The sequence below is a fragment of the Osmerus eperlanus genome, chromosome 18 (assembly GCF_963692335.1).
Source record: "Osmerus eperlanus chromosome 18, fOsmEpe2.1, whole genome shotgun sequence".
Classification (NCBI taxonomy): Eukaryota; Metazoa; Chordata; class Actinopteri; order Osmeriformes; family Osmeridae; genus Osmerus; species Osmerus eperlanus.
The window spans coordinates 2,396,070-2,414,839 of record NC_085035.1 but is presented as its reverse complement, the minus strand read 5'-3'; the positions used below and the strand labels follow the sequence as shown (position 1 = coordinate 2,414,839).

General features: G+C 44.0%; 4 protein-coding genes across 17 annotated transcripts; 2 read left to right on the top strand and 2 right to left on the bottom strand.

Annotated features, from left to right (window-relative positions):
• Nucleotides 1-141: 141 nt before the first annotated feature.
• On the top strand, nucleotides 142-4,821 carry hnrnpd (heterogeneous nuclear ribonucleoprotein D). Of its 13 annotated transcripts, XR_009932697.1 has the most exons (9): nucleotides 245-777; nucleotides 1,382-1,550; nucleotides 1,669-1,830; nucleotides 2,095-2,226; nucleotides 2,328-2,421; nucleotides 2,608-2,748; nucleotides 3,138-3,227; nucleotides 3,564-3,664; nucleotides 4,406-4,818. XR_009932697.1 is itself a non-coding variant. In XM_062484516.1 (8 exons), the coding sequence occupies exons 1-7, from the start codon at nucleotides 602-604 to the stop codon at nucleotides 3,203-3,205; spliced, it is 930 nt and encodes a 309-aa protein (XP_062340500.1). In that variant the 5' UTR covers nucleotides 245-601; the 3' UTR covers nucleotides 3,206-3,227; nucleotides 4,406-4,821. The 13 variants fall into 13 exon arrangements, 11 of the variants coding, with proteins under 11 accessions (XP_062340505.1, XP_062340500.1, XP_062340496.1 ...); XR_009932696.1 differs by having other exon boundaries at nucleotides 3,138-3,664; nucleotides 4,406-4,817; XM_062484516.1 differs by lacking the exon at nucleotides 3,564-3,664 and having other exon boundaries at nucleotides 2,608-2,736; nucleotides 4,406-4,821.
• Nucleotides 4,822-5,120: 299 nt separating this feature from the next.
• On the bottom strand, nucleotides 5,121-6,420 carry si:ch73-234b20.5 (uncharacterized protein LOC449923 homolog). The gene is made up of 3 exons (XM_062484530.1): nucleotides 6,255-6,420; nucleotides 5,600-5,761; nucleotides 5,121-5,429 (listed from the first exon to the last, which is right to left on the bottom strand). Exons 1-3 carry the CDS (start codon nucleotides 6,255-6,257, stop codon nucleotides 5,289-5,291), a joined length of 306 nt encoding a protein of 101 aa, XP_062340514.1. The 5' UTR covers nucleotides 6,258-6,420; the 3' UTR covers nucleotides 5,121-5,288.
• A 1,741-nt stretch (nucleotides 6,421-8,161) lies between these two features.
• LOC134039014 (zinc finger MYM-type protein 4-like) lies at nucleotides 8,162-15,198 on the bottom strand. 2 transcript variants are annotated; one of them, XM_062484748.1, is made up of 19 exons: nucleotides 15,064-15,198; nucleotides 14,410-14,542; nucleotides 14,254-14,309; nucleotides 13,962-14,117; nucleotides 13,786-13,849; nucleotides 13,267-13,537; nucleotides 12,816-12,975; nucleotides 12,496-12,708; nucleotides 12,246-12,396; nucleotides 11,918-12,033; nucleotides 11,466-11,795; nucleotides 11,168-11,297; nucleotides 10,491-10,636; nucleotides 10,265-10,400; nucleotides 9,966-10,142; nucleotides 9,693-9,784; nucleotides 9,417-9,482; nucleotides 9,201-9,278; nucleotides 8,162-9,110 (listed from the first exon to the last, which is right to left on the bottom strand). In XM_062484748.1, exons 1-19 carry the CDS (start codon nucleotides 15,094-15,096, stop codon nucleotides 8,361-8,363), a joined length of 3,258 nt encoding a protein of 1,085 aa, XP_062340732.1. In that variant the 5' UTR covers nucleotides 15,097-15,198; the 3' UTR covers nucleotides 8,162-8,360. The 2 variants fall into 2 exon arrangements, with proteins under 2 accessions (XP_062340732.1, XP_062340731.1); XM_062484747.1 differs by having other exon boundaries at nucleotides 14,410-14,545; nucleotides 15,064-15,189.
• Nucleotides 15,199-15,311: 113 nt separating this feature from the next.
• On the top strand, nucleotides 15,312-18,407 carry adprs (ADP-ribosylserine hydrolase). Its single transcript, XM_062484750.1, has 7 exons — nucleotides 15,312-15,516; nucleotides 15,652-15,866; nucleotides 16,112-16,208; nucleotides 16,355-16,562; nucleotides 16,862-17,049; nucleotides 17,418-17,518; nucleotides 17,855-18,407. The coding sequence occupies exons 2-7, from the start codon at nucleotides 15,680-15,682 to the stop codon at nucleotides 18,220-18,222; spliced, it is 1,149 nt and encodes a 382-aa protein (XP_062340734.1). The 5' UTR covers nucleotides 15,312-15,516; nucleotides 15,652-15,679; the 3' UTR covers nucleotides 18,223-18,407.
• Nucleotides 18,408-18,770: the final 363 nt, after the last annotated feature.

Below are 18,770 nucleotides of genomic sequence, written 5' to 3'. Positions count from 1 at the left end.
TTCAGAGGGAGACATTTTTCAGAGACATTTGTTTGTCAACATCCAAAGTGTCCGTCGAGTTACATTACGCACGCTTCTCAACTCGCAACCAGTTCCACCCACCAAGTACTACGCCTCTGAAACTAAAGTGGATTTCTTTCTCGAGATAGCACGGACGGGTGGGGTTCCCACATTTGGACTGGATCCACCGACACAGCTGAGAAGAGCGCCCCTTGGGTTACCCCGGGTATCGAAACGTGTGTAACCCATGCCAAGTTAGCTAGCAAATTTGTATTTAAGGATAACTGGCCAAATAACAAAAAAATGGAAACCTATTCTCTTTTTTATGTGGTAGTTGTTGGCATACTGGCTCTTTGCTTAGCTGAACGTAATTAAGAGCGAAACTTCATCGTGGGGGAAAAACACAGTACCAGTCAGATTGATAGGAAGCCGAGTAGCTAGCTAATAGCTAATTATCTTCACTAGCTAACAAGTCTAGCTAGCTAACATCCAAACGAGTTGGGAAAGCTGTGCTTTAATCGTTATCTCTTCAGCTAGCAAGCTAGTCCAGTAACTACCATCGCTCACAAGTCCCCACGTTAGATATTCGTACGAAACAAAAATGTCGGAGGACCTTGAAATAGGTGATGATCCAACTCTGTTGACAATGATGGAAGAAGACGGAGAGGCAAGCAGTGAAGAACAGATGCCGACTGCAGAGTGCAGCTCGGGCCTGGGAAGAGGAGGAGAGTCCGAGGGATCAAAGATTGATGCAAGCAAAAACGAGGAGGATGAGGGGTGCGACATTTGATGGTGGCTAGCTTATAGCTGCAACAAACCGTGAAAATTAAGCACTAGAAATAGCCTAGAGCGAGAGCGAGTGAACGTTACCGAGACTAAACCTGCAAATGATGTTTCCTGTTTTGCAGGAGAATGATGATGAAGCTGGATTCTAGCAGGCTATCATCATGGCCATTTATAAGTGACGCTGTATTACTTGGGCTGGATTCGTAATTAAAAACACACCATAGCCAGTGGAGTTGAGAATTGTGCATGGAATGTGTGTAGCGGTAGTCTATCGGAATTCAGTGATGATATACAGGTTGAATGACTTGGATCGTCATTTACGGAAATTGAATTAGAAAACAACTCTTGAAATATGCAATATTAAAACGTAAAAAGGCAGTTCTAATACATGCAATAATACATGCAATAATAGAGCAGTGCTGTATAGTTTGTACTTATTTGGTTAGTTTGTTGCTACCTTGGTTGTATTAGCTATGAAAAGATAGCGGTTGCTGTTGGAGGAAAATGTAAGTAATAAGTGCAGTACTAGTAGCCTATTGAATAGGTGCCCCTTGTTTCATAATTAACGATGCCACTCTGTATGATCTATAAACAGGAAAATGTTTGTTGGTGGGCTCAGCTGGGACACAACCAAGAAGGATTTGAAAGATTACTTCTCTAAGTTTGGCGAGGTGGTAGACTGCACACTTAAGCTGGACCCAATGACAGGCCGATCCAGAGGCTTTGGCTTCGTGTTGTTTAAAGAGGCTGAGAGTGTTGATAAGGTATCGTCTCAATATTCAATATTTATCTATAATTGTGAGCCCATGTGGTTGCAAAGGTAGGTATTAGGTGTAATAGGGAGTGACTGTCTTTTCTATGGGGTTACTATGACACCTCCAGGTCACTCAACAGAAGGAACACAAGCTGAATGGGAAAGTCATCGACCCAAAGAAGGCCAAGGCAATGAAGAGCAAGGAACCGATAAAGAAGATTTTTGTTGGCGGTCTCTCTCCAGACACTCCAGAAGAGAAAATCAAAGAGTACTTTTGCACATTTGGAGAGGTAGGCTGTCTATTCTTCACTGTTTACGTGCATATTTATTTTCATAAAATTCTGGGAGTAATGAAATGACTACACAGGTGATCCTTGATGTTCTATTATTATGCACTATTTGTACGTTGCTTTGGATGAAAGCAAAACATTTTAAAATGTAAATGTCATGTAAATTCGATAACTTTTACTTAACTATACTTATATACTATATTTAACTTTAACTACACCCATACTCCATAGATACTTAGCAGTCACAGTTGTTCTTGTTGACAGTTGGAGTCTATTGAATTGCCCATGGAAAACAAAACAAATAAAAGACGTGGGTTCTGTTTCATAACCTTCAAAGACGAAGAATCTGTGAAAAATATCATGCTGAAGAAATATCACAATATAGGACTGAGCAAGGTAACAACAAAACAAGTTTTTTCCACAATAAACATATCCAAGCTGTTCTGATCCAAACAGCTTCTTCATACACCCTCCGACCCCATGTTTGTTTCTGTCAGTGTGAAATCAAGGTGGCCATGTCCAAAGAGCAGTACCAGATACAGCAGCACTGGGGAGGGAGAGATGGATATTCCCCCAGACCTCGAGGCAGGGGTATACACTCAGAGAGATTCACCATGAACTTACACAAACCTTTTTACATTCATATTTAACAATTAATACATAGTGTGTTTATAATAACATTTACAGCTATAAGCTCACTAATGATGACTATTTGTATATGTTCTTTATGGTGTTCGGCACATTATTCCAAGTGTTCTAAGAAGGTGTGTATTGCAGGGCCTAGTCAAAATTGGAACCAGGGTTACGGAAACTATTGGAACCAAGGATATGGCAACTATGGATACAATAACCAAGGCTACGGAGGATATGGTGGCTATGACTATTCTGGATACAACTATGGATATGGTGACTATACCAGTATGTAATGCCTTCTACGATGGCACACTAAATTAATGTATTGATTGTGTAATACAGGGAGTCAGGTGGCTCAGCGGTTAGGGAATCGGGCTAGTAATCAAAAGGTCGCTGGTTTGATTCCTGGCTGTGCCAAATGACTTTGTGTCCTTGGGAAAGGCACTTCACCCTACTTGCCTCGGGGGAATGTCCCTGTAGCTACTGGAAGTCGCTCTGGATAAGAGCGTCTGCTAAATGACTAAATGTACATGTAATACCACACTACTCCCTTGTGGTATTTTCAGTTATTTAAATACTTGATTATTTAGTATTTGATGTTGCTGTCACCATGTTGGACCAACTATTTATATATGTAAACACTTCTTACTTGTCTGTGTGTGTGATATTTTAAGATCAACAAGGTGGATATGGCAAGTCCCTGAGACGAGGATCACACCAAAACAGTTACAAACCATACTGATGTGGAGAATTCGCACAAACAGGTATAACCGAATCTCTCTCACCACAAACCTAAAATCGAAAAACTACTTAGTGGTATCACTTCTTTGTACCATAATTAACATGAATAATAATCCCTTTCAAAGTTTTTCACAGCACCCTGAAGTGCTTTACTGTAATGGTAACATAGAGGGCAACAGCCTTTGTGGTGATTATTCTAACAGCTGGCTTTCGGCTGTCTCTTTTGCACCATTTTGTAACTGTAAAGTTAACAGGTAAAGTATTGCTATGACAGTTAATGAATGTGAAAAACTAAAAGTACAAGGAAAAAGAAGAATTGTTGTCTCCTAACTGACATATACCTTGTTTGTACCTGCCAGCGGAGCTTCCTTGCAGGCCATGAGCTGACCCCACGATACTCTCAGGCCCGCTCAATGCGGACCGGGCACGAGAGGCGTACGCTCTCGAATGCTGCCGTTTGGTATGGTCTTTCAACATCCTGTATCAGCACCGTAAACAAAGTGGGATATTCCCATCTTTGTCATCTTGCTTTACATTTAATTCCTTCGATTGTTTCGTTTCTGTAAATATTTTAAATACACGTAAATTAATGTTTAATGTAAATTAAATGTCGTTTTTTACAGGCCCCTACTACCCCCACAAGTAATTGTAAAATACGACAGAGAAAATAACTATTTACTTTTTAAAGGATACGTCTTCTCTGGACTTTCCAGTTCCTAATCTTACCTGTAATGCTTGCTTTCTTTATTTAGCCCTCGTAGCCGTAGTAACCAGTAGTCCATGAGCTTAAACCTGGTTTGTACTTGGATGCCACTGATGGAGAAGTGCGTTACTTTTGTACTTGTTTACTGTTTGTTACTGACAGCGGTGGGAAAAGCTTTTATACAATTTTAATTTTCCTCTAACAAATTCTCTTCTTTTGGAAAAACATGGAAGTACAATGTGTCCAGAAATGTGCATGTAATGCTTAACTTAACGTGTATATATTTTTTTACCAATTGAAGGCTTCCTTATTGATTTTGTAGTTGCGTTTTGACTCTTATCGCACCTAAGGATTTGTAGCTTATGGACTAACTGAATGTTAAAAATCATTGTTTTATTGTCTTTTCATAATGAATTAAAGACGGGGGATTCCTATTTTATATTGTTTTTGTTTTCTGTACAGTCATAATAGACTGTTTGGCTTGTTTGTTTTCTGCAGGCTTCGAAGTGATACACGATTGGAAGCTGTCTTTCGATGGAGCATTGGCGGAAGACTTGGCAGTATCCAGATAACATGACGGAGAGATTATGGGAAACATATCCAGCATTATGAAGTAGATCAACCGTTCGAATCTACTTTTATTTAATGTTGTTTTTGTTTTGGTTGCATCTCATAGCTTCATATTAACCATCATATTCGTCACGTGTTAAAAGAAACTGTCACAACAGATGTGTTTGAGGGTTGATTCATTATTCAATGATTCAGATGTTCTTTTGTCCTTTTTGTCAAGTGCTCAAGTGAACCGAAGATCGGTTTGGTCATTATCCTAGACATTTTATATTGGTATTATTATAATTGTATTAATGACTAATTATGAAAAACACATTGAAAGTTATACATAAATGCATATATAGATTATTCCTATTTTATTAGATTGATATTTTGATATGCTATAGGATAAAGTATGTACACCATGCCAGATATCCTGCAAAACAATCAAAACAATAAAACTATAAAATTCACTGAAGATGTCTTGGAATGTGTCTCTGGGTCCTTGATCAACGATTAGGCTACTCTACCCGTTTGAGTCCTGCAAACGTCATCCACTGAACACTAGTGCATTAGAATAGTGACAGATTAGCATAGCGGTGTACAAAGGGATCGTTTTACAAAGTTATAAAAAATTAAGAAAATAATTTGAAAGAATGCACACAGCTTTAAATGATGAAATGTATCATTACATGGCCACGGACTGAACATATCATATCACACATCTTTAAAAAGAACAAGGTAATTTGACTATTGCTTATTTACATGAAGTACTGAAACATCCCCATGCTACCTAACAGGTTGAACCTGTTTTGGACTTCTGAATCCAGGTTTACTTAATTACACCAGTGGCAAATAGGATGATGAGGATGACGACAATCACCACTACCACGCCGATGATGATCATTATCTTTGTATTTTTCCACCAGTATTTCCGGGCAACCCTTGCGGATGTCCGTTGGAATGTGTCAGCCTGAACAGGTAAGAAATAAATTAAAATACCTGCAATGTGTAACATAATAACTACACATTGTATGTTGCATTGTCTGATGTTGGGATATGTATATATTAGCACACATAGGAAAACACCTTGGGAATACAAGCACACACTTATTAACACTCATTCGTCCTCTCAATACTCACAGTTGATCGAAGGTCGTCTGTCTTGTCAATTAAGTCATCTAACTTCTCTCCCCTTTCCAGCACTTTGTTGATGTTGTCCTTGAGAATAACTTTGACCTCATTGACTTGGCCCTGCACTTGATCAAGCTTCGCTGGGGCTGATGGTTGAGAACTAGCGTCCGCCTTCAAATCAGAAAGAAAACGTGAGAGATGGGGGGAGGAGGGGGGGGGGGGGTATAGCTTAAAGATGCGATGAATTCATGTCAGTGACTGCCTAGTTTTCATTAACAGATGAAACGAAGAGTCAAAAGAAGTAAAATAAATTATCTGCTATCTGACCAAATTTAAGTGGTCTGTAAGCAAAACAAGCAAATATGTTGTTATCAGTCCAACATTCCTTTATTGACTCTCTTCGGTCTTCCTGACCTCCTTCATAACAGCTGACTGGTCTACAAGTATCAAAGGTTATTTTAGAGTCACAGACAACTTTGTTCTTGGTCAAGTATTGGTATGAACGTATATAAGTTCTCATGACAAAATCCTTGTATCATAAGCTGTTCTTTGTTTTTAGTTTTAAACTTTTTAGACATTAGTGTTAATGATTAGGTCATCACTGTGCTGCTAGACAGATGACAGCTTTAAGTTCTACTTGATGTCATTAACAAGCAACACTCACCATATCAGCACCGTTCCCCTCTACCTCAACGCACAGAAATACTCCAGTTTAAGCAAATGTTTTACAAAAGCATAGTGTATGATCTCACTAGTATACTCACTAACAGTACAGTATTGCTCTAGAGTCAATATGCTGTTCAAAAGTACATAGACAGGTACAGGTGTCACAGGATTCTGACTGCCCCTCCCTGTCTAGTTACACATTAACTAACTGATACTGCATGGAAAGTTTGCCATTGGCCAAAACAATCTGTCATCTAACATAGAACTAGACTTAGTAGAATGGACAAAATTGGCAAACGAATCTGCCGTGTTTGTTATTTAGAAATGTCTGGCTTGTACCCCTGAGTTATCGAATATAGAGAGAATAACAGATAAGAGAATAATGAACTGCAATGTGGTAGCCAGCTTAGCCAGAAAAGAAAAAAAAGCATGCTTTGAATGAAAGTATGCTCTCTGTTGGTTCTACTTCTCTGTCTGGGGAACGAACCATCAGCTGTCCTAGCACCTGATGCAGGTCAGCACTGAACTCATTGGGCTGTGCAAAGGCCACTCTCGTAATCAGAGGGCTGTTTGTAAACATGCTGTGGATCTGAAAGACAATACAAAGGGGAAGTGGCTCGCTTAGTCTCTAGAGCATTGCAGTACAGTATCAATATCAGTAAGAGGCGGTTGACAATGATTGGTGTTGATGGATGTACTGGCCTCATTAAGAAAATGGTGGGCCCTCTTCGACTCAAATCCAAGCTCTGTGACACAGACATAAGCAACCCTATCTTCACAAAGAATGTGGTATCTGAAACTGAATTATCAAACAGATATATATTAGAAGCTATAGTATGTGTTGTATATTGTATGAGAGCTGGACAATCTTTCAATTAATATTCTTGCCTGAATTACAAAGGTTTGTGAAGTAAAATTGTGTTTAGGCCTTATGCTGTGTGAACACATAAGGCACGTCAAGGGTCTTGAGTAACTATTCCCTTTGAGATATAGGCCTACATCAATTACTTAAATCTACTTGATTAAACGAGTTGTTTCAAACACTTTTCTCTATTGCACACGAAATACTTGAATAATAGCCTACGAATGAATGTTCTCACCCCTCAATTAAAATACTTTTTCGATACAGAAATCCAGGCGACAGCGGTCTGATTAAAGTCAAGGATGTCTCCTAAAACCCAGAGCACACGGTAGAGCAAAGCACACACAAAAAATTCGAGGCGTAAACATTTGAGGTGAAAAAAAAGTCAAATTCAAATCCCCCAAATTAGTTTTAGTATTAAGAAAAATACATTCAAGCTTCAGATTTTCAAATCGAACAAAATTCAGGCTGCTCAAACCCAAAAATGCTCACATACTACCTGAAATGCTCCACCTCTGAACGCAAGGTCAGCAAGTATTACGTTGCCTCTTGCTATACACGAGTACACAATTGGCATGGTCTGACTGGTGACAAGATACATGCAAAATGATGAACCAACGTTTTTGTAAAGTGCAAATTACTGTGATACATAAATGTTTCAGTAGTGCTAGTCAGGGTAAGTGTGAAACTGCTGCTAATCTATAGTACAGTACTGTACTGGTAGTGCTAGCTAACTTGTCTAGCCGACTCACCTACAGTAGCTGTAGCCCTATTAATTTGTCAAATTGGACAAGCCAACTTTTTTTGTATTGCTAACATAACATTTTGTCGTCAAATGTATTTAATCACGACATCCTGTCCTTTAACACTTCATGTTTTTTTGTTTTGCTGGTTAAACACCTACTGTTATTCTCCCAGTAGTTTGCGTCGTTAAGCAATCTCACTAGAATATCAACACGGTTTTATTGGAGTGCCTCTTGTCCAATCACGAGTTGATCGGAATTAAACTAACTGTTGTAAATTAAGCGGTAGTTCACAACAGGCAGTGGTATTTATCTTTATTTCACAGCTCACCTGCAGTGAGCCATTGCTTTTATAAACAGTTAAAAATAAAATATAAGTATCAAATAGTTGAATCTACTTATCGATTGTCATGTTTGGTCTAACGAAAAGACAGATTTTGGGGGATGGAATGGGTGTGTAGTGTGTATTGTCAGACAATATTGCATCTTTACAAATAGGCTAGATATGTATAGCACGGGCACCAGTCTTCATAGGTATCCGCAAGTATTCATTCACTCCGTTTTTCACATGTATTCCGTCTTTATCATTCATCGTTGGAAACTTGTTCCTAACGGCATCCATCATGAACTGTCGGAGGTTGATTGGCAATGCCCATTTGCCTCTCGAACCATCCCAGTCGGTGTTCGTTGCCCACTCGTTATATTTGTCTTCCGTTACTGCCAAACGGAAAAGAAGAGAGGAGTACTGGTTACTGCAGCCCCAACTAAGCTTGCTGATCAATTGTTCTACGTCAGGGGTCAGAACAGGGATATCAATGTCTGGATGGACGTTTCTTCCAACTAGGGGTGAGCACTGCTCTGTGCGCAGATCACCGTCGTCCGGACTGATCGGCGGCGGTTGAATCGTCATTCCGTTGTCTTCCTGCATCTCGGTCGATGCTTCTTCCTGCATCTCGTTCGATGCTTCTTCCTGGTTCTCGGTCGATGCTTCTTCCTGGTTCTCCGTCGATGCTTCTTCCTGGAGCTCGGCGAGTGCGTTCCAGGTCTCCTCCATTGTCGATTGGCTGTCGTCCAACGCTTTCCTGGTCTCTTCCAATGTCTTTATCAGTTCGTCTGTTGCCAGCTGCACCTCCGCCCTCGGAGACGGGTCCTCCTCTGAACGCCTCTTCAGCTGATTCCTCAACTCTGCTTTCTTAAGTTCCACTGCATCGATGGATATTGCTGTATTGATATGGCTGATATCAGTGGCCTGTATATAAAAAACAAACATTACACACACACACACATTTTCACACAAATATGTTTGAAATACAGAATATACTGTATGATATTAAATTACCGGTTTCTTTGCAACCATTTGTTCTCGTAGTGTTAGTAGAGCCTTTGCTTGATCTGCTACCTGTTGTTCGCAAACACGCTGCATGTGCACAACACAGACACACACTTTTTAGAACATCATTACCGATATACATTCATTTACGCATTTCTTAAAACCAATAGAATGCTGTTGTCTGTATTTTTTACAGTAAACATTTGAAGAAGGAGCAGAACATACCGCTCTCTTTGGATTTTTATTAGTATCAACCTGTATCCAACAGTTATAGAACTGTCTATCAATGCGCTGCAAATACACAAAGACACTTGTTTCAGTACACACATTGATATGCATTCATTTCGAACTAACAAAAACCTTAACAGAAACAGTCTTGTTAATCTTTTCTAAACTCGCTAACTTTTCAGAGCTTTATAAAATAGGGTTTCGAAAATAAAAACAGTTTTTAACAGTTTACATCCAGGTTTACGTTTGCAAATCTTTATGACCCTAATTTACCTCCGTGGGAGAGAAACCTTCTCTGGGTCGTTTACGTCCAGCCAGCCTCTGCTGCTTCCTGAGGACAGCCCTCTCAGAGGCGTCACACCGCTCTGCAACGAGAGTCCAGCTCCCACAGTTGGTACAACGATACATGCTGGCATTACCAGTGTCCTACTTAACTGCTGTTTGGGAGAGGCACATGACTAGACAGCTTATAAAACTGTAGCTTACAAGAGAAATATTACAGTACAAGCCAAGCAAGCACTGGAGTCAACAGCACCTCCATCTCACCAGTGGGGATGTCAGCCTCCAAGTCCATGGCCCCCGGCTCAGAGGTGCTGGGGGGGTCCACAGCCACTGGACCCCTTCCTCGCTGACTGCTGGGTGCAGGGTTGGATTCCTCTTCCCAGCTAAGAGGGGTGGAGATAGCCTCAGACTCCAAATCTCCACTGTAAGTACTTCCCTGGTCTGAAACGACAAATGGAATACATGTGAACCTGTTTACACACTATGTACATATGTACACCCTGAGGAGGAAATGATCCTGACTGACCATTCAAACCTAAGTGGGTAAAACTAGTTTTCCATACCTCCATGGGAGACAGGTTTGTCCTTCTCAACTTCCTCAACCTCCTCAGCAATGCCCTGTGATTGGACGAGTGGGTCATGTGGTTCCTTGGACTGTGAGCCACTCGGGGCGGACGGTAACACCACAGGCACAGGGACCTGGCAGAGGAAACATACACCTCACTAACGTGTCCAGCGTCACGAGAGGGCATCAGTGACATCATGAAGCATCACACCGGCACAACATACAGGAATGGGCATCGGCATGGGAACCGGCATGTACTGGGAGTACATGTTCATGGGCACGGGTATGAAGACTGGCACAGGGATGGGAAGAAGCACCACTTTCACCTTCTCCTCGTTTATAGTGGTGGTGAAACTACACCCAGAGAAGCCTGTGGACATAGAGAACTAAAGTTAGGACTAAACCTGAACATAAACTACCAACATGTCCTTCTGACTAGCTGGAGACTGCTGGTGTGTGTGTGTGTTCTTGTTGTACCTGCTGGTGTGTGTGTGTGTGGTCTGGGTTGTACCTGCTGGTGTGTGTGTGGTCTGGGTTGTACCTGCTGGTGTGTGTGTGGTCTGGGTTGTACCTGCTGGTGTGTGTGTGGTCTGGGTTGTACCTGCTGGTGTGTGTGTGGTCTGGGTTGTACCTGCTGGTGTGTGTGTGGTCTGGGTTGTACCTGCTGGTGTGTGTGTGGTCTGGGTTGTACCTGCTGGTGTGTGTGTGGTCTGGGTTGTACCTGCTGGTGTGTGTGTGGTCTGGGTTGTACCTGCTGGTGTGTGTGTGGTCTGGGTTGTACCTGCTGGTGTGTGTGTGGTCTGGGTTGTACCTGCTGGTGTGTGTGTGGTCTGGGTTGTACCTGCTGGTGTGTGTGTGGTCTGGGTTGTACCTGCTGGTGTGTGTGTGGTCTGGGTTGTACCTGCTGGTGTGTGTGTGGTCTGGGTTGGGAGGTTGCACAGTGTCTCCTGGTTGTGTGTGAAAGGTCGACACATGATCGCCTCGTTCTTCACGTCCCAGTGAGGAGCCACAGCATCTGTCTCAGTGCTCTCCTGCACACATTCACACCAAAATGTTTACAAACCTAGAAGTGAATTATTCTGTCGATTTGGTCATGAAAACACAACCGCAGAAAACTACACCACATTCGTTCAGTGTGTTCGCAAATACATCAAATCGAGGATCAACTTAGGCTCCAGGTAATCGGAGATCATCAGTACCGTGTGCAAGAGTTCAGGCCTGGAGGAGGGTTCCTGGGAGCAGCTCTTGTCTAGCGTGATGGGCCCGGTGAAGCGCGAGGTAGAGAGGGGGGTGAGGCCCTGCTGTGGCTGCTCGTACGGTCTGGACGAGCCTGGGGTGGATGCACAGGGCGCTGCGGAGGTCTGGCTGGGAGCGTCGGGGTAACCAGGGGCAACTGGCCGGGAGGAGGAGAGTGGAGAGAGGCCGTAGGGGGAGGAGCCTGTCCCCGGAAGGTCAGGCTGAGGAGGGGCCAGGGGATTGGTGGACGTGCCGTTCATCTGAGCGGTGAGCGGAGCTCTGCTCTGCTCAGACTGACGGAACAAGGACACGCACTCAGTGACATCACAGAGCTGATCAAGATACACCACTGTAGGATCACAGTCATATTCTAGCAATCAGGAAGCCTTGTGGCGCGGTGAGAAGGGGCTGTTACCCTGAAGGTGGTGACACAGTCGTGGGAACAGAAGTTCCGGATGCTTCCGTCCACCATGGCGAGGTGGTACTGAGGGACAGCGTTCACTTTGCAGTGGGTGCAGGGGAACGGGGTTCCTGAGGGCAGGGAAAGACCGTTACGTTTCTGTTTCAACATCACCAAACACAACAGTCGTCACACAGAAGCACGGTTCAGAGTTCTCATCAGTTTAAAAGGAAAAACATCCATCAGTTTAAACATGAATGCAATACCACAAGGCAGAAATCTAAGATGGCCATTTTGCTCCCCATATCCTATCCGTAACCCCTGGCTGAGGAACTGTGCATACCAGAGAGGATGTGTTGTGGAGGCCGGCTGTAGCTGACACAGGTGGAGCTGCAGTACAGTTTAACCTTGCCCAAGGGGTCGTTGCTCACCAACATAGTGGACACCATCACCTCGTTACCACAGTGATTACACTTCATCAGCTTGGAGCAGGTCTACAGGGGAAGTCAGAGAAGGGGTGATCAGGGTTAGAGAGCTAGCATCTACAGCCATTCAGAAAACTGTCTTCTGGACCGCTGGAGACGCATCGCTACCTGTTTATAGGTGCTGATGCAGGTGGGACTGCAGAACCTCATGTTGACGTCTCCAATGGTCAGGTTCTGGCATCCGCCTCCTTTACTGCTGCAGTACATGCCACAGTTCTCGCAGAAGTTTATGGCCAGGTTGCGGTTGCAGCGCCATGTGAAAAAGCAGTCGTCGCTGCACAGTCTATGGAGCTCACCGTGATAGGTTACCTCATGCTGAACCTGAATGAGGAACAGGGGAGTGAGGGCAGGTTTGTGTTGCGATGGGAGAGCGTCTGTGTGTTGGTGAGGGTGTTTAGAAGAAGTCGCTGCAGGCTTTCAACCTTTACCTCGTTGGACTTCTTGCAAATGCTGCAGAAAGGAAGTTCTGGAGCAGCGGGATCAGTCTTCTTTTGGCAATTGAACGCAAACAGGCAGACAGGGCTGCAGAAGTCCTTAAGGTTGTTGTCCACCACAACACTGGGCACATTCATAGGGTTCTCAATTTCCCTGCAAGGTTTATGGGCACAGAAAAAACTGTTTAATTTACCCGTTTAAAGCAACTGAGAGAAACAGCTGGCAAGACACAAAAACAACACAAAATGTTTTTGGCCATTAGATTAGATGACACCAAAATGGACAGATCTTGAGCCGTAAGAATTCTGTAAAGAGCTACACACAATCAGATCCATTGGTGTTAATATGAGTCAACTGCTTTGATTTGCATCCTGCTCCTTTAAAAGCACAACATGACAAGTTAGATAATCTCAAAATAAGGATAAACAACATCAGATGAGGTACTTGAGGCACTGGTGGCAGGGCCGGGCCGGGACAGTTGGAGGCAGGAAGCCAGTGAGGCAGACGGTGGAGCAGAACAGCTGGGTGGAACCCTTCTTCTGGAAGGCCGTCTGTCCCTTTAACAGCACCTTGGAGCAGCCGCTGCACCTGATGTTAGCAGAGCTACCGCCTCTGCCAGGGGGGGGCGGAGCCAGGGGAGGCTGGACCAATGGGGCTGGAGCCAAGCTCCTCCCAGGACCAAATATGGAGGGAGTGTGGGTGGTGGGACCTGCAACTGGAGGTAGAGACAAAGCTGGATGCTCAAAAGTAGCAGAAGGTAGCATCTAAGCCCACCTCTCTATTAGATCAGTGGTTCTCAATCCTGGTCCTCGGGACCCCCTGCCCTGCATGTTTTAGATGTTTCCCTGCTCCAACACAACAGGGGGTCCCGAGGACCAGGATTGAGAACCACTGTATTAGATAACCAGGTGAACAGAACTAGCAGTGCTCAGACTGTGTGTGAGAGCTGGTCTTCACTCTCACCACTGGGGGCGCTGTACGAGGGTCCTCCTCCCACCGAGTACACAGAGCTGATCCTCAACTCATCCTGCAACACAAACAACACGCTCAGTAAAGTCTCTCTCTGACGCTCCCAGTCTAGTTTAGACCGTCAAAGGCCTGAACGAGGGCCTGAACGAGGGCGTGAATGAGAGCCTGACCTCCTGGTTCTCCAGCTCCTCTTTGACCTGTCTGCTGGAGGACTGAGGCAGCAGGGCTGCGTCGTAGTCCTCGTCTATCGGTTCATCCTTAATCTTGATCAGTGGCGAAGTGGGGGCCTCGATTGCTATGGCACCACAGTCTGACCTCTGTGGTGACTAGGCAGAAGACAGTGATGTTGGTGACAGGCTTTTGGAAAAACACTGAATTTATAATGCTATATTAGATATACGTGCGTAGTTAATTGCTGAATTATTCGTTCTAGTGAACACCTAAGGTACAGGTGACACTCACCTCCACTTGGTGACACTGTGGATCTCCTCCTGCTGGGTAGTTCACAACAGCTCCGTCTTGTGAGGCACAGAAAAGGACAAATAGGATCCCTTGACCTAAACTCTAGTCACAGCGTAATTACAGCGTGACTGACAAGGCTCCTGGACTCAGTCTTACCGAGGCGGTGTGGGGAGGGAGTGTGACTGGAGAAGGCCGACACTCTCCTGTCCCCCTGCGTAGCCGAGGGAGACCTCGAGAGGACAGCGTGGTGTCCTGCTGGCTTCATCACCTCATTAAAGGTCCTTGTCATCTGCTGTCCATGCAGTTGGGAGACAATCAGACTGATGAAATGTCTCAGAATAGATAACTATGTTACTCTGTTGGGCTGATGGAAATAGTGAAGGGTTTGTGTCGGGTTTTTCTATTGACCAAACAACCAGAAAAATGTCGATGATGCTTCTGATTGGCTGGTAGGTGGCATTTAACTCTGTAACTCGAAAGAGCTCTCAAATGGGCAGAAAACGTACCTCCGTATCCCTCCACCTCGTCCATTAATTGTATATAGCGGGACAAGTTATCCCTTACTTCTCAGGGAGAAAAATACTAGATGTTGCGTGAAAGCGTGAGAAATGGTTGAAATGCGTGTCTCCTGTACTTCTGCAAGTCTGGGCATATTAGCAGACTTCAGTAACGAGTTTAAAAGTGTATGTATATTAGTGTGGCAACCCCAATACTCAAAGTCGGGTAGCATAGCAGCATTCAAGATGGAAAATGTTACTTGATAACGAAAATATTCATTACATGTGGAAATATATTGGTAGAAATGTTCACCTCAGATCTTCCAAACTCTTCTAGTCCCGCCATGTTTGTAGCAGACTGTCATCCGGCGCAGGCGCTCCATGGACCAGTACAAATCTCTAATGCACGCACAATCGATCCATCGAACTATCATTCTCTGTACCATGTCCTGCGGCCCCTGAAGTTACCGTAACGGCAATTATACGTGTATATTCTACTCATTTTACAAAGTTGGATTTAACCCAGTAACTAAACTGGAAAAGGCAAGTGCTCATTTGAAATAGGAATATATGCAGAATAGAATCTAAATACTATATGTTTCAGGTTGGTCAGAACTAAGGTTAGTAAATGCAGTTACAGGCGATTCATAAATTTACCCCTCTATTACAATCACCTCGGTACTTTGTCAGTGGCGTACGCACACAAAAACTAACAACTGGACAGTAAATTCGTTAAATCAGAAGCACTGTGGGTTAAGCACAGCTTGTGAGTATTAAATAATCTAATCTATAAATATTTCTAGCTTCAAAAATTTTGAATCAAGAGCCGGCAAGAATTTGCAAGAGATGCTCGACAGTCGACACTGTCGTTGACAATTTGTTCTACCGTCTCTTGTCCAAGGAGAGAGGAAACGCATAGCTTTGACGTTATGGCCGTAACGGCTGGAAGAGCTATTGGAGTGGGAGGACCAGCCTCGATTGCTCGGTTCCGCGGTGCTCTGGTTGGCGCGGTCCTGGGAGATTGTGTTGGTGGGGAGTTCGAAGGTGCAGAGGAGGTTCCAATGGATCGCGTTTTGCAGCATCTGAACGGACTACAGGATGAGGATCGTGGCGAAGGTGACGGTGAAATCTAAATTGCCCGAAAAATCGTTTTAGCCAGTAGGCTATGCAAGAATTACGTTAGATTCAGTCAAATCTCTTACGGTACTTTTGAACCAGATTCAGGCCATAGGTGACTCCGCTTCTCTTCTAGAACTAGTTAGCTAGCTAGCTACATAACTAGCTATTTTGAGTACCGATTTAGTTAGGCCTACATTAGGCTACTTTACACTTGACAATATTGTCTGTCATGTCATCCTCAGGTATTCTGCAGTACAGTGACGATACAGCCATGACACGGTGTGTTGTGCAGTCTTTGCTGACCAGGGCAGGGTTTGACGAACAAGACATGGCCTACAGGTAGAGATAACCGTCCTCAGGATTTTGGCCAGCACCTTAAAACCTGTTGTGTTTGTACTTAACATCCAGTTGTATTATTGGCCTGTCGCCAGTAATGTTGGGCTAAGGAAGATGTATAACGAAAAAGGCTGCTTTCTTGTCAACAGCTTTGCCAAGGAGTACAGTTTATCTCCAGGGCGGGGCTACGGTTCAGGTGTGATCCAGGTGTTGAAGAAGTTGCGGGTGCCAAAATTGAATGACGTCTTCCAGCCAGCCAGGGCTCAATTCAACGGACGTGGCTCCTTTGGGAATGGTGGGGCAATGAGGGCAGCCCCTTTTGCCCTGGCCTTCAGAGACCATGGAGACGTCAAGAGGGTGAGGGATTAGGGGTACAGGGATAGTGAGGCACTGTTACTACTATGTTGTGAAATGTATTACCCAACACTGCTAATGCTACTTTGAAACCCAGCACAGTACTCCAAATAACACAGATGTTTAACTAATAAGAATACACCCCACCCATCCTGTTTCTCCACTAGAATTCACATCCACCCACCCCTTATTTATCAATAAAGTGTTGGCTTTATAATGTTTCTCTCTCTCTCTCTCTCTCTCTCTCTCTCTCTCTCTCTCTCTCTCTCTCTCACCTCCTCTCCCTTCCTTGTTTCACATAGTATGCTCGACTTGGAGCGATGTTGACCCATTCCTGTTCCCTGGGTTACAATGGAGCCGTTCTGCAGGCTCTGGCAGTGCACCTGTCCCTCCAGGGGGCCCTAGACCGGCCGCACAAGTTCATCAACAGGCTCATTATGGAGATGGAGGAGGTGGAGTCAGAAGAGGCGGCTCGCCAGGACGCCAGATTGTACGCTTCTTCAAGATACCAAGATGGTCTATGTCAATATGTGAAATGCTAGATAGCTACCTAAACTCTGCAAAACCTGAAAAAAACGTTCCTTTAGCTCCCTCGGTGACGACTGCAAACGCGAATGAATACAATTTACATTTTATTCATTTAGAAAACACCTTTATCCAAAGCAACATACAAATAGTGCATATAGAATGTAGGACGAGAAGTACATATTTCTAACAGTATTTAGATAGTTGGGGAATGGTCTGTATTGTACCAGGCACAGATTATATGTATTATAATAATATATATACTACACACGTACAATTCTTTGCATTGTATGTGGAGAAGTGTCTGAACATTTCTTTGTCTTGTTTCCCCAGGTTGAAGGAGTCTGAGTTTCCGTTCTGTGATCGTTTGCACAGAGTGAAGGACCTGATGGAGAGGAACCAAGTGAGCATCGAGGAGGTCATATCTGAGCTAGGTCAGTGGGCTCGCGTACAAAACAAATAACACTGGCAAATGTGTTAGTTTGACCCTTTCAGCCTTGACTATGAACTAACTATATTATTTGTATATTAGGAGGTTTACTATATTTTAGCTTATCATATGTTCTGTGTACTTATATGTTATGTTATGCCAGGTTGCTTTGCATTATCTTGTCCTAAGAATTTCAGTGCCCAGTCTGACCCTGTGTTGTTCTCTGCATCTGACAATAAAAGACTTGAAGTTGAACATCCATTCAAACCCCCACTGTAAATTCACTCCGCATTAAACTCTCGGGAACATCTCACGCTTTCCCTCCCCTCCTTGTCGACAGGGAACGGCATCGCCGCTCTGCACTCCGTCCCCACGGCCATCTTCTGTGTCCTGCACTGTCTGGAGGTCCGTGAGGGCCTCCCAGAGAACTACAGGGGCATGGAGAGGACAATGGCCTACAGCCTGGCCCTAGGGGGGGACACAGACACCATCGCCTGCATGGCGGGGGCCATCGCTGGGGCACACTACGGCGTGGACGCCGTCCCCAACGCGTGGCGACGCTGCTGCGAAGGGGCAGATGACGCAGATAGGAGCGCCGAGCACCTGCACAAGCTTTACCACCGGCTGCCACCAGAGGGAGACGCGGGCACGCGGGGCAGCGCTGACGATCAGTCGCATGCCAGTGCACAGCCTCCAAGCGCAGAATAGATTTTTGGGACTAATTAGCTTAATACATACGTACACACACCATTTTTGTATATATCTTCTCTCTCCCTCTGATTTTTGCCATGTGTGAACAATTGCCTGTGATGTGAACGTAACATGAACTTCCCATGAATGTTCCTCTCTTTTTTATGGAATATTTAATAAATGGCATATAATGTCCAATAGAATTCTAAGCAATACTGTTTTTGCTGCCAAGTCTTACCTGTTATTACTGCTGTCTTTCTTACTATTCCCTGTCAATTGCTAAATATACAGTTAAAAGCTACGTAACATAAAACATCCTAACATTTTAGAAAACGTTGTTTTTTTTTAAAATTTTACATTGAATGCCTAATCCTACCGCTTACTGCAAAAAACACGCGAGACCTTTAAAGCCCGGAAACGAAAGGACAAAGTAAACGAGTAAAGCAAATTCCATGATTTCAGTACATAATACATATATTATATAATATATGTGTGAGTTGAACAGTTTCTTGCCCGTTTTCAGCTCAACCTATCTACGTCACAGCCACCTATCTACGTCAGATCAC

What these genes read in the sequence shown, in the direction of transcription:
- adprs (XM_062484750.1), top strand. Translation starts at nt 15,680, where the DNA reads ATGGCCGTAACGGCTGGAAGAGCTATTGGAGTGGGAGGACCAGCCTCG. An exon ending in GCTCGCCAGGACGCCAGATT is followed by an intron (nt 17,050 to 17,417) that starts GTACGCTTCTTC and finishes TTGTTTCCCCAG; the next exon opens with GTTGAAGGAGTCTGAGTTTC. An exon ending in GGAGGTCATATCTGAGCTAG is followed by an intron (nt 17,519 to 17,854) that starts GTCAGTGGGCTC and finishes CCTTGTCGACAG; the next exon opens with GGAACGGCATCGCCGCTCTG.
- si:ch73-234b20.5 (XM_062484530.1), bottom strand. An exon ending in CAGACGACCTTCGATCAACT is followed by an intron (nt 5,430 to 5,599) that starts GTGAGTATTGAG and finishes TTACCTGTTCAG; the next exon opens with GCTGACACATTCCAACGGAC.
- LOC134039014 (XM_062484747.1), bottom strand. Translation starts at nt 15,096, where the DNA reads ATGGCGGGACTAGAAGAGTTTGGAAGATCTGAG. An exon ending in TCCCTCCCCACACCGCCTCG is followed by an intron (nt 14,310 to 14,409) that starts GTAAGACTGAGT and finishes GTGCCTCACAAG; the next exon opens with ACGGAGCTGTTGTGAACTAC. An exon ending in TCCACAACACATCCTCTCTG is followed by an intron (nt 12,034 to 12,245) that starts GTATGCACAGTT and finishes CCCTGCCCTCAG; the next exon opens with GAACCCCGTTCCCCTGCACC.
- hnrnpd (XM_062484512.1), top strand. Translation starts at nt 602, where the DNA reads ATGTCGGAGGACCTTGAAATAGGTGATGATCCAACTCTGTTGACAATG. An exon ending in ACTTTTGCACATTTGGAGAG is followed by an intron (nt 1,831 to 2,094) that starts GTAGGCTGTCTA and finishes TCTTGTTGACAG; the next exon opens with TTGGAGTCTATTGAATTGCC. An exon ending in TGGATATGGTGACTATACCA is followed by an intron (nt 2,749 to 3,137) that starts GTATGTAATGCC and finishes TGATATTTTAAG; the next exon opens with ATCAACAAGGTGGATATGGC.